A 14363-nucleotide genomic window follows, 5' to 3' on the forward strand; every position below is an offset into this window, starting at 1 on the left:
GCGAGAGACGCTGGAGTGAAATACTACCGTTTTCGCTGCAGGCAACGACTCATGACGAGAATATACCGGTGGATCGTCTAAAACATCTTCAGGTCTGCAGTCTGCATTTCAAACCTGACGATTTTGAACGAGACTGGCCCTTTAACGGGATTGGCTCCTTAGCTTTGTGACGTCTCAAACCTGCCGATCTGAAGACGTGTTGTTCAGCCTGTCCTCGGTACCCTGCAGTTTAAAAGCAGACATGACATGACTGCTCATGTTGTCCCTGATGCGTCGTGTAGCACATGAGAAACACCACACTGGAGCAGGTCTTTAAAATAAAAAACGTCACACCTAAAGTTGCAAAGAAAACATTGTTCGAACACAATGAAAATATTTATTACAACATGCAGAAATTACAGTAATGTTTTCCCCCAAATTGTACAGATTCACGTAACAAATCTTACAGTAAAGTCAAATTTAAGTGCAAAATGTTTGCTAGCGATAAAAATACAAAACAGTTTAGCAAAATCCCTTGTTCTTCTACAGCAAACAGTAGCCACATGTGGGTAAAAAAAGCAGTAGTTTCTTTCCCGTTCCCTTATAACTATGGTACAGTAATAGTACAGCAGGCAGTACAACGAAAGGACCGATCCAAGTCAGTGGAAATGTCTCAATATCAGCAGTTTCAGAAAGCACACGGGGGAACGACAGCACGTTAAGACCAGCTTGTTCAAGACATCCTCAGCTGCACAGGCGCTCATCAGTGTGTGTTGTTGTTGTGAGGGGGAATGGTGTGTGTGGCGCACACTCTGCTCATGTGACAGGAGTGGCAGAGGAGATGAGAGTCCAGCGGGAAGCACTGCGAGCCGGGCTTATCGGAGAGCTGCTTACCACACTCCTGAGGGGACAGATAAGGACAGGAGTGCACACAGGAAGTGAGGTCAGACGCCAAGGTAAGAAAGTCCCTACACTTTTTTAGGAAGTAAAGACAAAGTAACATGTTGCAGGCTACGGTTACTCACCTCGCAGTGGTAGCACTCAAAGTGATAGTCCTTGTTCATCGACACGACCCTGAGGATCTCTTCACTGCCCTGCGACCACAAACGGAGACGTCAGCACAGTTTAATCGGAAGGGTTCGTTTTAGCACATTTTTGTTGCAGCAAAAAGTTTGAATCATCACAAATACATGCGAGACACGCTGATTGTGCGACGCCGTAAGTTCCTTCTTCTTTATTAAGTTGTAAAACAAAACCAGCTGGTAGCACGGCGTTAGAAACCACACACACACACGCCCTTGTACTCACCTCAGTAGGTAGGATGGGTTGTAAACAGGCAGCACACTTCGGGGCAAAAGTCCTGCAAGGCGACAAGCAAGAACTAAGACACAACATTTCTTTTACTCTAATAAATAAGCTCAAATACAGACAGGAAGTCTGCCGACAAGTTTTTGAAAGCATAGCAGGTCTCACTTGTTGTAGTCTGCCACGCAGTAGATGTTGCTGTGATGGTCCACCGTGAAAGGAACCCCATCCAGAGCCTTTGAGCAGCGCACGCAGCGGAAACAGCCGGGATGGTACGAGTTCCCAAGAGCCTGCAGGATCTGAGGATAAACGCCAGTCGTTAATATTTACAATAGATTTTTTACATCTTTTGTGTGTGTGTGGTGTTTGTCAAATATTCCCACAGACAGAAAGCCGAGACTTTAGAGGGCAGAACTTTTAAATCGCTGCTGTTTTACGGAAGCAATTTGCTGCCACGCCGAGGAAAAAAAGAAGGGATCACTATCATGTTATACGATGAAACTTGATGAATTATATTGTTTTAATATAAAACATAAGAGTTGGACTCCCTGTGTAAACTGGAACGTGGCGACCTCCAGGGTGTCGGACTCATTCTTCGTTCTGTAAAGTCCTTCAAAGCGTACGCATACTTATCACAACATCATCCACCGTGCTCAACAACAGCAGACATTCGTCCATCCACACCACGTTTCCTCACTCAAACATCAGTTTCATGTTATAACGTGACGATGATCCTCGTTCTGTTCCGTCGTGGCAGCAATACGCCTCCGTAACTCTGTAACCATCTTTTCTCTCTGGATATTAAAAGCCCATTTTCCTCTCTTGTCTTCTACAGCATCTTAATTTGTATAGTTCAACTGGTTTCTGATCATTAAAGGCTTGCATATTTACATGCATTCCTTAATTTATAGGAGTTAATAAACTTAAATTGTATGTCCATTGCCAGGTTGTAATCGTCCACTTCCAGCTTCAAAATGTGCCTTTGTTTACCCATTTATTTTTAGGCCTTTTATGCCTTTAAGGAAAGAGAGAGGACGGAAAAGTGTCGGAGAGAGTGGGGCTGACGCGCGGCAAAGGGCCGACGGTGGGAGTCGAACCTGGGGCTGCTACATCGCGGACTTTGGCCTCTGAATATGGGACCGCAGAGCTCAACCAGCGCCCTTTTTAAGCTTCCATTCTCGACCTGTTTTGCCTCAGAGCTTGTGTGACTAATTTATCTAAAGGTACCCTGAATGCATCACATCCTGGGCAAGTATTAGTATTATTACTATGAGATAGAAAGTCCTAATTATAAGACAAGATGTAAACAACACTGGTGTGAGGAGTTTATGAGCCTTTTGTACCATCGTCTCTCGAGCATTAGAGGTCCTAGAAGCTAAAATGTGGTGTAGCCAAATCATGTAAAAAACAAAAAGCCGCCTGTGGATCTCAGGCTCGCTCGTTTTCTATTTATATTTTGGGTATTATGAGGTTCAAATATGGTAAAAAGGTTTAAGCGTATCACTCGGAGCCTTATTTTTCTGTTGATGGAAAAAAACCCAAAGGCAAACATTCCTCTGACGATCTGACGTGGGAACCAGAAGAGGAGCCAACAAAAAAGGACGTCACCGAATTTCTTTATCCTCTGGAGGGTTCTCAGAGGGCATTCTGGGAAGTTATACAAGCTAGGCTGAGAATCGGCGGCTCCACACACACACACACACACCCCCCTCACCTGTTCGAGGATAAGGTGGCCACACACACTACACTTCTCCGCTGCAGCCTGGAATCCTGAAAACTGTAATTACAACAAGGAGATTATCATTAGACGAAAATCAATCCTCTGACTCCAAACATGTCTCAGTGTGTGTGTGTGCGAGATGACAAAACACACCCTGACCCCGACTCTTACCATGTAATCCTCTTTACAGTACACAGAGCCGTTGACATTGTAGAAGTCCTTGTTTCTCAGGGTGCGTCCTGCAGGGGGAGAGAGGAACGGGACATTTTTATAGCATGATTCAAAAATGCAGTTTTAAAAAAGCCCAAAAAGTAAACTTAAGAAAAACTTGATAATGTCTAAAATCTGGGAATTTAGAGACTAGTTTTCCAGTCCTGGAAACACCTGGAAATTTATTAAAATGACCAAATATCCTGGAAATAATTTCATGTTGTCCTGGAAAATTTAAATGTAATTTAGCCCCACTCTCACTCTCCCGCCTCAACTCCGGTCGGGGCTCCCAGAGCTGGCACATTCACACTCGAGTCCTGCAAGCGATGTAAGATCGCCGCCTTCAGACGCTTTCTAACCGACTGAAAGAAGATAGAAAAGTACGACACTTGAATTTTATCATCTTTTTTTTTTAATACATTGCTATGTCCTTTCAGGTGTAACTTATAGATGTAGGCTTAATGAACGACTTCGCTCCATCATTGCGCCTCCGTGCGTTTTACACAGAAGACAGAACATGACGGGTGTCATAATCCCGCCTTGCACTGGCAGTGTAAAAGGGGCTTGAGACACTTCATCGTGAACCCTGCATCATCAAAAAAAGGAGGAATAAAACTGGGGTTAAATGTGTCAGTACTAGGTAGGGATCGACCGATTATCGGCGCCGATATTTGGCATTTTGACGCATATCGGTATTGGGTTTTTTTTTTTAATGATTTTTTTTTTTTTTTTATCCCACAGCTTAAGAGTGCAGAGTGCTCACACACACGGCGGAGAGGAGAAAAAGTTCATTTCTTTGCAAATTTTATTTAACTTTGTTTTATTTACTTAATAAAACTTCAGGAAGTTATTTATTTATTTATTTAAATGTTCAGTTAACTTTATAAGAGATGCTGCTGACCCTGGGAACTGTTTAATAAACATATGCTTAAAGGCATTTAAACAAAGTTAAGTGTTGGAGTTTGTATTATTCAAAATTTTGACGCCAATATTTTCACTTTTACTGCAAATGAACATCGGCTCCAAATATCGGTTATCGGCCTCCTTGACTACTAATAATCGGTATCGGCCCTGAAAAAACCATATCGGTCTATCTCTAGTACTAGGCCTACCGGTAAATGATATGACCGTTTGAGAGCAAGTGATGCCCCGAAAACTCCTGGAAAGGTCCTGGAAAATGACTTCTTAAAAAGAGTGGGAACCCTGAATAAACGTCAGAATTACGAGAAAGAAAATCTGAATTATTAGATAAAGTCAAATCTGAAGATAAATTCATAACTTTGAAATGAAAAGTCGCAATAAGAAAGATAATAATGAAAAGTTGGAAGTCATAATTATGAGAAAGTTATAATCATGAGATAAAAAAGGTCGAATTTTAGATTAAAAAAAGTCTAATCTGTGAAATAAAGTCATAAATATTAGGGATGCACGATATTGGATTTTTTGCCGATATCCGATATGCCGATATTTTAGCCGATTACCGATACCGATATTTTTTTCCCGCACACCTAATTGCAGAGATCATCAACTCTCTTCTGTCTTGGAATTAGCGTACAGTATAATGGTGAAACTCTTATCACATTTGTTACAACGGTCGGGGTGACGGGTCTTGAGATGGTTAATCAAGTTTGTAGTGTTGAAAGACTTTGCCTTGGCTCCTCCTCGCATCACCGAAGCTGAGCAGTCATTGCAAACAGCAGTTTTGCTATCTATTGGACACTTGGAAAAACTTCCACACCACGGACATTTAGGCTTCTAACTCTCTCATGCTGCAGGTAGACATACGTGACGTCATCACGCTGCGCCGCGCAGGTCTTCTTCGCGCCGGGGACATTGCGCCGAGGTCGGGCATTTAATCAAGTATGCAGCAGCCCATTATTTTATCGGTTAATTATATCGGCGGATATCGGCGTGTTGGCCGATACCGATATATTCATTTTTAAGCCAATATCGGCCGATACCGATAATATCGTGCATCCCTAATAATTGTAAGATTTAATTCATAGTTTAAGATAAATTGTCAGAAATATGAGATATAAAATCTGAATTGAGATTGAAAAAAGGTTAGAGGATAAAGTCACAACTGAAATGCAAAAGTCATATCTATATTTAAAGTGCTAATATGGGATAAGAGACAAAGACAAAAATGTGTTAGAAGAAAAGACAAACTTAAAACTCATGAGTGATATGAAAAGTCACTTATGTGATAAAAGTCATATTTCTGAGAAATAGTCAGATATGAAATAGAAAGTCTGAATTATGACATAAAAACAAATTTTCATGAGATAGAAAGTCTGAATTATGAGATAAAAATGTCGAACTTAAAAGATAAAAAGTCTCAACTGTGAAATGAAAAGTCTGAATTATGAGATTAAAAAAGTCAAACTTAGAAGATAAAAGTTCAAACAGTCGGAGTTATGAGATAAAAGTCATATTAATGAGGTACAATGTAATAATTATGAGATTAGAGATAAAGATCATTTTGTTTTGAGATAAAAAAACATGAAGGTTAAAAGGTCACAACTGTTAAATGAGGTCATAATTATGAGACAGAAGGTGAAATGCTTCGGCGGGATGTAATATTTATGACAAAGAATGTTATAATTATAAGATAAACGTCGTGCTTATGAGCTAAAAAGTCATAATTATGGGATAGACGGTCATAATAACGGGCTCGAACATCATGTTTGTGAGATCAAACAAATCATTAAAAAGGTGTGTGTGATTAAACGGTGACTGTTGTGTCTGCCGGGTTGGGTGGGAGACTCACCACAGGACACACAGGTGAAGCAGCGTGTGTGATAGAGGCTATCCAGAGCCTGGCAGGCATTATCCGCCCCGTACACGCCTTTCCCACACTTCACACAGGTTCCTGCCAGACGACAGTGGGGGGGGAGAGAAAACACACACAGGGACACAAACATGCATTTAGTGGAGAGTAATCGCTCAGCGGCTCTTAGCACTTAGTTTACGACGCATTCCAAGAGGATGTGTCTGAAATCCAACTCCACACAAAGTGTCAACACTTGTAAATCCTCTCGTTCGCACCACCTAGGGGATTTTCACACAGTTAAAACCCGGTTACCCATGCCAGCCTGTTTGCTCATCCACACAAGTGTCTGCGCTCGGGCTCTGTTATTAAAGGGAAACTCCACCGGATCTGACTCGCTGGCAGGCGCTCCAGAAAAATAGACGACTCCTTTCTTCCAGACTTTCCTTTTAAATTTGACTTTAAACCCAACAATTTGAGCAATTTGGAGATTAAATAAGATTACACATTTCCCCACTTCTGATGTTAGGAGCCAAAACTACTTCAGGAAACGTAGGAAATTACTTCCTTTAAATCATTATTTAAATGCTGATTTCCACTTAGGAAACAAACACCTTCTCGCTTCCTTTTTCTAATTTATTTTCAGCTACTTGTCAAGTGTAAGGACTCTAGTGACACAGCAGTTAGGTAAGAATACATTTCAAGTTAAAAATAAGCATAAGTACTAGTTTTGGCGCTAGGTAGAAATCACCTCTATAATCCAAACACTTAAAGCTAGTCAACCTATAACAGCTAACCTCTCTCTGTGTTTCCCGTCTCACAGCCTACAGTTTGGGCTCGAAATGTAAAGTGGAAAATTGGTGTGGTGGTCCGAGCTGCTGCTGCTGCTGCTGCTGCCTTTTTTTCCCCTCCCTGTGATCTATTTAAAGTGTCTGCCTACTGCGTTTTTTCCTTTCTAATGTGGCCGAGGGAGTGCCACACAAACGGAGAATTCCTACGCTCTTGGACGGTCATTTTGATATTTAGCAACAAGAGTCGCTGCCAAAGCCAGAAACCAAGAAAAAGGGGGCAAAACTTGAGGCTTTAAATTTAAGGTCTGGGAGCTGCTACATATAGAAAACGTTGGGAAAGAACTGCTGTAAGTGCATCTTCTACAGATTCGTGTGTATCTATAATTCTTTTGAACTTCTGCGACTGTTTTTGTTTGTTTTTTTGACGGATTCGCTCTTAAAGATTCTCCTTTTATTGCCATTTTCACTTTCCTTTCATCTATGACCATTCAGGTGTGCGTCTGTGCTCAAAGCGTCCGCATTCACGCCTCTCAGCCTCTGATTCCTTCCCTAATGGCTGAGAGGAGTACAGTATTGTTTGTCCCCTGCGGGCACACATACCTGAGCTGAAAAACAGGCTGCAGCACACACCGCCCCTGCACACGCCAAGGCAGCATTACACACACACACTAGCGCACACACATGACTCACACACGCTGCGTTATTGTGGCCTGAAGTCACTCTGGTGGGGGGGGGAACACACCCTTAATTCAACCAGGCACTGTAACACACTCCTGCCCTGAAACAATCACACACACACTTATCCTAAACCCTAATCTTGTGTGACTCACAGTCATGGTCCGAGCTGTGTTTATATGGAGACGTTTAATTTGTGTTACAGCACCATGTAGATACGCCGTATTAGCCCTCTGTGTGCAAACATCAGCTGACTGTGCCTCATGTTAAGGCTACAGCTGTTAGCTTAACGGGGAATATACATTTCTGTGCTGTTAAAAACTGCTTCCTGCAGTAAACGCATCTACCTGTCTGGATCTGAGGCCCGTTTCTCTTCCTCCTTTATGCTTTGCGTGCTACAACCCTGCATGTCTCTGCAGGCTCTGATGCACCATCCGTCCATACGCCGCTTTCAACTATTAATCCGTGCATCCATCCATACAACCCTTTCATTTAGAGGGAAACCTGTGATCAGACACCAGGCGGTCGGGAGGACGATAATAACACACGCGGAGGGTAAATTCTGGGGTACGGCGCATAAAAAGTGACGGCACTTGCTCAAATTAAGGACCTAGAGATGTTCTGATCCCGGTTCGGGTACTCGGACTTGAGTATTAGTCGATACCGTGGCTCTGGTACTCGTGCAATCCAAAAAATATACACGAGATTGCTGGAAAAATAATAATAACTGACATTTTGCTAGCTTTGACTAGCATGACGCTCTGCTAGCAACTGATATCTGATATCATATTCGGGGCTAATTGTTTATGGGATCAGATCTTTGCATTGGCTTGCACCCTTGCTCATACCCAACCCTGCATTATGGGCAGAATCGGAGGCCAGTGTTGATACTGATATCGGTATGCCGATACTGGTATCGGAACAAGATGCCTTTTCACTGGAACTCTGGCTACCTTTCCCCCACCGTTTGTGTTCCCGCCTTGTAGCTTGAAACAGTTGTTATAAAAAGGATCTCACCAAAGAACTCCTGGCGGTTCTCTGCGCCCTCCCTCCCAGCTCCTGGGTCCTCTTGAGGTTTCCCCGGGCCTCCGGCTGAGCACGACCCCATTGTCGTGGCGCTCGGTTTGGAGAGAGCCGTCAGCGCCAGAGACTGCTCCTTCAGCATCAGGCCCTCCAGGAGCCCCCCGCCTTCCAGTGCTGCATCCCTCAGAAGAAGCCGGGTGAGCTCTTCCTGGTACCGGGTGCCGGGCAGGTCTGAGTATCGAGCCCTATCACCCATCACGCCCCCCTCTTTGACCCTCGCTCCCGCCTGCTGCTCCTCCCACCACTCCGGGCCGGCCTGGTAGCATGCTGCTGCTGGACTTCCAACAGCAGGTGGGTAGGAGTGTCGGCTGTCGTGGGCCCCTTGGCGCATACCTCCATCCAGGTACTGAGTCCAGGCCTCTACAGGGGTAACTCCGCCTCTGCCTGTAGCCCCATAAACAGCTGCAGAGCCCCCTGTCTGCATGGAGGGGGACTGCTGCTGTGGTGGGAGGCCTCCAGAAGCTGAGTAGCGGGAGTCGTAGCCCAGGCTGATGCCGCTAGTCCGGTTGCTGCTGCAGCGGCTGCCCATGGGGCTCCCTCCTCCGCCGCCGCTGGCCGTGCTGGAGGCAAAGCTGGACCTGGGGCTGACCAGCACAGACTCCTGGAGGCTAAATGACGAGCATGGGCTCAAGGTTGGTCCTGGGGGGTAAAAGAAACCTCCTCCTACGCCTCCTCCGGTCACATCGGATGAGCGATGTGGTGGATGAGAGAGGGATGCAGGTCTGGTGCTCTCCCACAGTTCACTCCCTGTGCTCAAGCGTTTATAGAAGAGAGCCTCTTGGAGAGAGAGGCGCTTGTGCCTCTCGGGCTCGGAGAGGTAACCTGGCTCTGCCAGGCCGCCTCTGGGAGCTGACCCGTACCCCGTCGCGGCAGTGTAAGGCGGAGGAACAGAGAGTGGTGGCGGCTGAGAGAGGAGCTGCTGCCGTCTGACCAATTGCTGGAGCTCCAGGGAGTAGCGCCGTTGATTCAGGGATGCCTTGGAGCCAAATGCTCCAAGAGGGTCACACTCGGGGCCCAGGCCGGACTCACGCCTCAGGTGGGAATCAACACCTTCCCCCAGGTAACAGGAAGCTCGCTGCTGGGGGGAACGGCGCCTAAGAGGCGCAAGGGTGGAAGGGTGAAGCGGTTGCTCGCCATCTTGAGGTACAGCACCCACCGTAGAGGAAGGCGGAGGTGGGGTGAGGAGCTGAGAGGGAGATATTCCCATCACTCCCCCTCCTCCTCTCCCACTCGATGGAACACTTGCATCGCTTGTGGTTGCAGAGGCAAGCGAGAACTGGCCGGGTCTTGAGGGCGAGGCAGCTGCAGAGCTCTGAGCTGGTGGCAGACCGCTGCCCCCACCGCCGCCTCCGGAGATGCCAGTGTTGGCATTGCTGTTATTAGAGTTGTTGGCAGAGTCGTGTTTTTTCTTTGAACTGTTGAATTTCACACTGCCTGAGTCCGTTAGCTTTAACTTCTCCAACAACTTGCTTATCGGCCTGTCCATGATTAAGGCTTGTCGTGTTTTGTACCTGTCCAGGCAAAGTCGGGTCCCCTTTAAGTTACAGATTAATGTGCTCAAATACAGTGTGGGTAGATATACAGCAGAACAAAGATGTTCAAGTTAATCTACAGTTTTCACTACAACATCTACAAAATCCTTACTAATATATCAAAAACTGGCCTTGAAACTAGCAAAAAGCTACAAAAAGGACCCCTTATATACACACAATAAATACAAAGACAGATAAATAAGACATTTAAGACATTTCAGGGTGGTTACATGACTGAAGTTCTCTGAGTCATCTGGTTTGCCTTCATGTGGAAAATCCACAGGCATAGGTAGGCTGTGATGAGAAAGAATCCATTGGATTATCAGACTATTAGTTCAAGTCAATCCAGCCAGGAAGCAAGAGAAACATACATCCAGGACACTTCGGCGTGACCTACGGTCGGGGAGGGCCTCCTTTGTGGACCCTCATGTGGCTCCACATCTGCATGTTCTCCGTTACTTAAAGAGTCTGAAACACACTTTAGTACTGTAGGTTTAAAAGCGTGGTTATCCAGTGCGGTGTGGAGGTGTCCCCCTCTTTGAATTTGCTTTTTAAAAAATCACAAAGCGTTGAGGTTCAGCGGGATGCAGGCTATCACCACTTCATGTGGGTCCAGTGTAGACAAGCTTAAAAATCCGTTTGTGTTCAGAAAGTCGACTCACCCAACTTCTGCCATTCATTTCAGGGAAAAAAATGGTCTCGGAGTATTTCAAATAACCATTAACTTTACATTTGGCCAACAGAAAACACACATACGGCGCTCGCTAGACTCCTCAGTCCGTAAGTCCATCCGCCTGTGCTCGACTGCTTTTATCATTCCCGTTTTCAAAGAGAAGAAATCCTGTCCGGGACTCGGCGAAACAGTAGCGGAGAAGTTTAGACTGAGAGAAGGAAATGGGGTAAACCGTTGTTCCGTTAGAGTTCCATCCCAGCAGACCGGTGCTGGCTTAAACGAGTCGCTCGAGATAAATAAAATCCCTCCCCGTGTGCATTGCACGGTCGACAACTTTGTTTCTTTCTTTCTTCCCCCTAAATAATTACTTACCTCCCCCCTCTTTTTTACAACAGTGTCGAGTTAGCAACGGCTGATAGATGCATTTCCGGTTACAGCTTTTCAAAATTAACTCCAATAGGCATCTGAAGTACAGTATTTGAACCAAACAGATCCATAAACCTTGCGTGGTAGCACTTTGGGTTTATGTTGGATAAAAGATACACCCCTGCTTATTATTTAGACACATAAATGTTGTTAGCGGCATCCCAGCCGGTTATTTACTCGCTTTCTTTTCGAACGCTGCGGTATCCTCGCTTTTATTTTGAAGGGAGAGTCATCGACCGACCGTACTTCACGTTCTATCGTCTGTTGAGCTTGACTCGTCACTATTCCTTTATCAGTCAGCGGCGGCTCGTTTCCCCCACCAGGCCGGAACACCTTTCCACCAGCCATGGCTGTTTCGTCATTCATACGCAAAAGTCCACCAAGACCGGCTTTTTTACTAAAATAATGCAGTAGAGCAAAACACTGTGCTTTATTGTGTACGTTTGACCCTGGAAGTAGTATGCAGTCCTTTTAGGCTACGTATTTAAATCTCACCACTGGGGTTTAGCTCTTGTGATGACACAGTTTTACATCATGACTCTTCAAAATTCTCAATATCCCTTTAACAATGCATTAAAAAAATATAACAATAAAGACTATTCACATAGAATCTCTGTAGATTAGACAGCTAAAATAATGTTAGGCCTTGCAAATATGTCTAAACATGTAAAAAGGTTGAAAAGAAAAGTATTCAGGGACATGTCCTTTTTATTCATTCTTTTAATGTCCATTTCATTTTTTAAATTGTTCTTATTGCATCTTTTTATCAATAACATTTTGCGTCACTTGCTCAAAATCCCATGTACTCAGTTTGTAGATATTTCTGGCTACATGCTGCTTAATGTGGCATTTGACTAAACATGTTACAAGAAAGGAACACACCATCTTTACGTGCTAGTGGCGAGGAAATGGTTGTGCTGTTTTAAACCTTTTGATAAGCATTTTAAAAAAATAATGATTTGCCAAGCATTGGGTTTTTTCATGCTTATTATCTGAGCAATGTGATTATGTGGTTGGGGTTTGGCACGAGTTTAGACGGTGTCAGGAATCCTAACCAAAACTAGGTCTGCTGCTTTCCTAATAATGTATTTGTTGGGCTAAGAACGCAAGTGTAGGCTACAACCTGTAACGTTTTAAGTATAAGCCTAAAGTAAACGCTATTAAGAGTAGGCTATAAAGTACAAAAAAGTAGGCTATAAGTGGCCTAAACTAATTACTTACTCATCAAAGCATGATATCAAATCAAATTCATTACTTTTACTAATGTGTGTATTTTAAAATTGTAGTATTCCTTCTTATAGTTCATTACATATCTGCTGTTTCCTCCACCATTGCTCTAAACAAAAGCTTTTCCAAAAAATTTAAGTCAAACTACACAAAACTGCCTCGTTTAGGCAAAGGTCCTACTTAATTGTACCACCAGCCTGTGGAATGCGCGGAGGGACACGGCGGAGTGAAACGGCTGGTGAATTTTTTCGGCGTGTCTGAGTTCTCCAAGGAGGACACAGGGTAAACATCCCACTACTATTTCAGGACTGACCGGCCGTTAGTCAGACCTGATTCCGGCAGTTTTGTGGCGGTTAACGGACACACCAAAACACACCAAGCGCTGATAAAAGTCCCAGCGTGTTTACCCTGGTGTGTTTGGATAGGCTTGTCTGCTTTCTATGTGCCCCGGAGCCCCCTCCATATGGAGCCTTTCATGGCCCCTGCGGTTCACCGGAGTCCCTGCAGCAGACTCCAGCGTTTACCTCACAGGCTGCGAGTGGGAACTTGCCTGAAAAGCTAACAGAGAAATTCTTCTGGGCTTAGTAGCGGAGCAGTTCATACAAAAACAATACTTTGAAGAGCTGCGAGAGCGACTGGGCTCTGTCTGTTTCTGCTCCAATGAAATACAGCCATGAGTGTCATATTTACCCCTTAGTGCGGCTTATATTTGTGTCATTGTTTTGGTAGAGGGCAGACACAGCATTTCACTCAAACACAACTATATGTGTTTCGTTTGCCTGGAGAAATTTGCATTTTTTTGTCGCACTAATTTCAGTAGATAATGTTTTAGAGATACACAATATTGGCTTTTTTGTCAATAACCGATATGCCGATATTTTCCAACCCTTGTTGCCAATACCGACATGTTAGGCACATGTTTTTTTCCACCTCATTACAGAGAACATCAAGTCTCCCCTGTAATACAGTGCTTTTTAAAATGTACACATTCACTGAGCAATAAAAGAAAATGACTTAAACTTATGTTATGTTAACTTATGTACAAAATGCTGAATTTATTTGTATGTAACATTTTCTTTCAAATAAAACTGTAACATTCGTAAAGCTTTTTTAGGAAATCATCAAGTAAGCACTGTTTTATCGGCAGAAAATATCGGCAGAAAAATGACGTATCTGTCATTTTCAAGCCATAATCGGCAGATACCGATAACCTGCCGATAATATAGTGCATCCCTAATACGTTTGTCTCCCAAATTTACCAGTGGTTTAAAAGCTAGGGGTCACAGTATATAAGATAAGATAGACTTTATTGATCCCGCATTGGGGGAAATTCACTTGTTACAGCAGCTCAAAGTAAGGACAGGGTAAAACAAGTGATGGATAAAGAAGGCAAGACAATGGCAACAATAATATAATTAATAATAAATATTATGTGATGTACTTGTTTCCTTGCTTTTTCATCACACTTCTATAAAAGTCTTTGCGGTGAACTTTTCACAGCATGACCTGTAAAGAGGAATCACACCTCTCATTCTCCAGACTCAAGCCAAAATTACCCCGATGACATCACCGTGTCATCATCAGGGGTTATTTTCTTAGACTTGACAAAGCTCGTCCAGAGCCTCGGGAGACATTATACAACTGCTTTCACAGGTTAAAAAAAAAAAACCTACTCATTATGACTAGTGACGTGACTTTGACATGAAAAAAATGAGTTCCTTTTCTTTTCCTTTTAGCACGTACTCAGTCAAAACAACTGATCCATTTCAAACAGCAGTTTTATGCATGTAGTCTTACATTTTTACTTACAGGTAAAGTACATTAGAAGGCAAACAGCAACAGTTAATATGAAGTCTACAGGCTAAAATAAAGTAATGTACAACTGAAAAGAGAAAACAAACAAAAGGAGAAAAACAAATCCATCCTTGCTTAGCATAAAATGAATGAAAAGAAGCTTCAGTGACTGAAAAAA

General features: G+C 43.7%; 1 protein-coding gene across 1 annotated transcript; it reads right to left on the minus strand.

The window, feature by feature from the left end:
- Positions 1 to 397: 397 nt before the first annotated feature.
- Positions 398 to 11073, minus strand: ajuba (ajuba LIM protein). The gene is made up of 8 exons (XM_069672793.1): positions 8468 to 11073; positions 5985 to 6086; positions 3176 to 3243; positions 2999 to 3061; positions 1453 to 1583; positions 1288 to 1339; positions 1005 to 1073; positions 398 to 880 (listed from the first exon to the last, which is right to left on the minus strand). The coding sequence occupies exons 1-8, from the start codon at positions 10017 to 10019 to the stop codon at positions 743 to 745; spliced, it is 2175 nt and encodes a 724-aa protein (XP_069528894.1). The 5' UTR covers positions 10020 to 11073; the 3' UTR covers positions 398 to 742.
- Between the last annotated feature and the right edge of the window lie 3290 nt (positions 11074 to 14363).

This window comes from Semicossyphus pulcher, unplaced genomic scaffold, assembly GCF_022749685.1.
Source record: "Semicossyphus pulcher isolate SPU_LCO1_2020_fin unplaced genomic scaffold, fSemPul1.0.p SCAF_21, whole genome shotgun sequence".
NCBI lineage: Eukaryota > Metazoa > Chordata > Actinopteri > Labriformes > Labridae > Semicossyphus > Semicossyphus pulcher.

Excerpts from the sequence above, each read along its gene's own strand:
- ajuba (XM_069672793.1), bottom strand. The coding sequence starts at position 10,019 with ATGGACAGGCCGATAAGCAAGTTGTTGGAGAAGTTAAAGCTAACGGAC. Across the intron at positions 3,244-5,984 it reads CTTCACCTGTGTGTCCTGTG|GACGCACCCTGAGAAACAAG; the intron begins GTGAGTCTCCCA and ends CTCCCCCTGCAG. Across the intron at positions 1,584-2,998 it reads GCCACCTTATCCTCGAACAG|ATCCTGCAGGCTCTTGGGAA; the intron begins GTGAGGGGGGTG and ends GTTTATCCTCAG.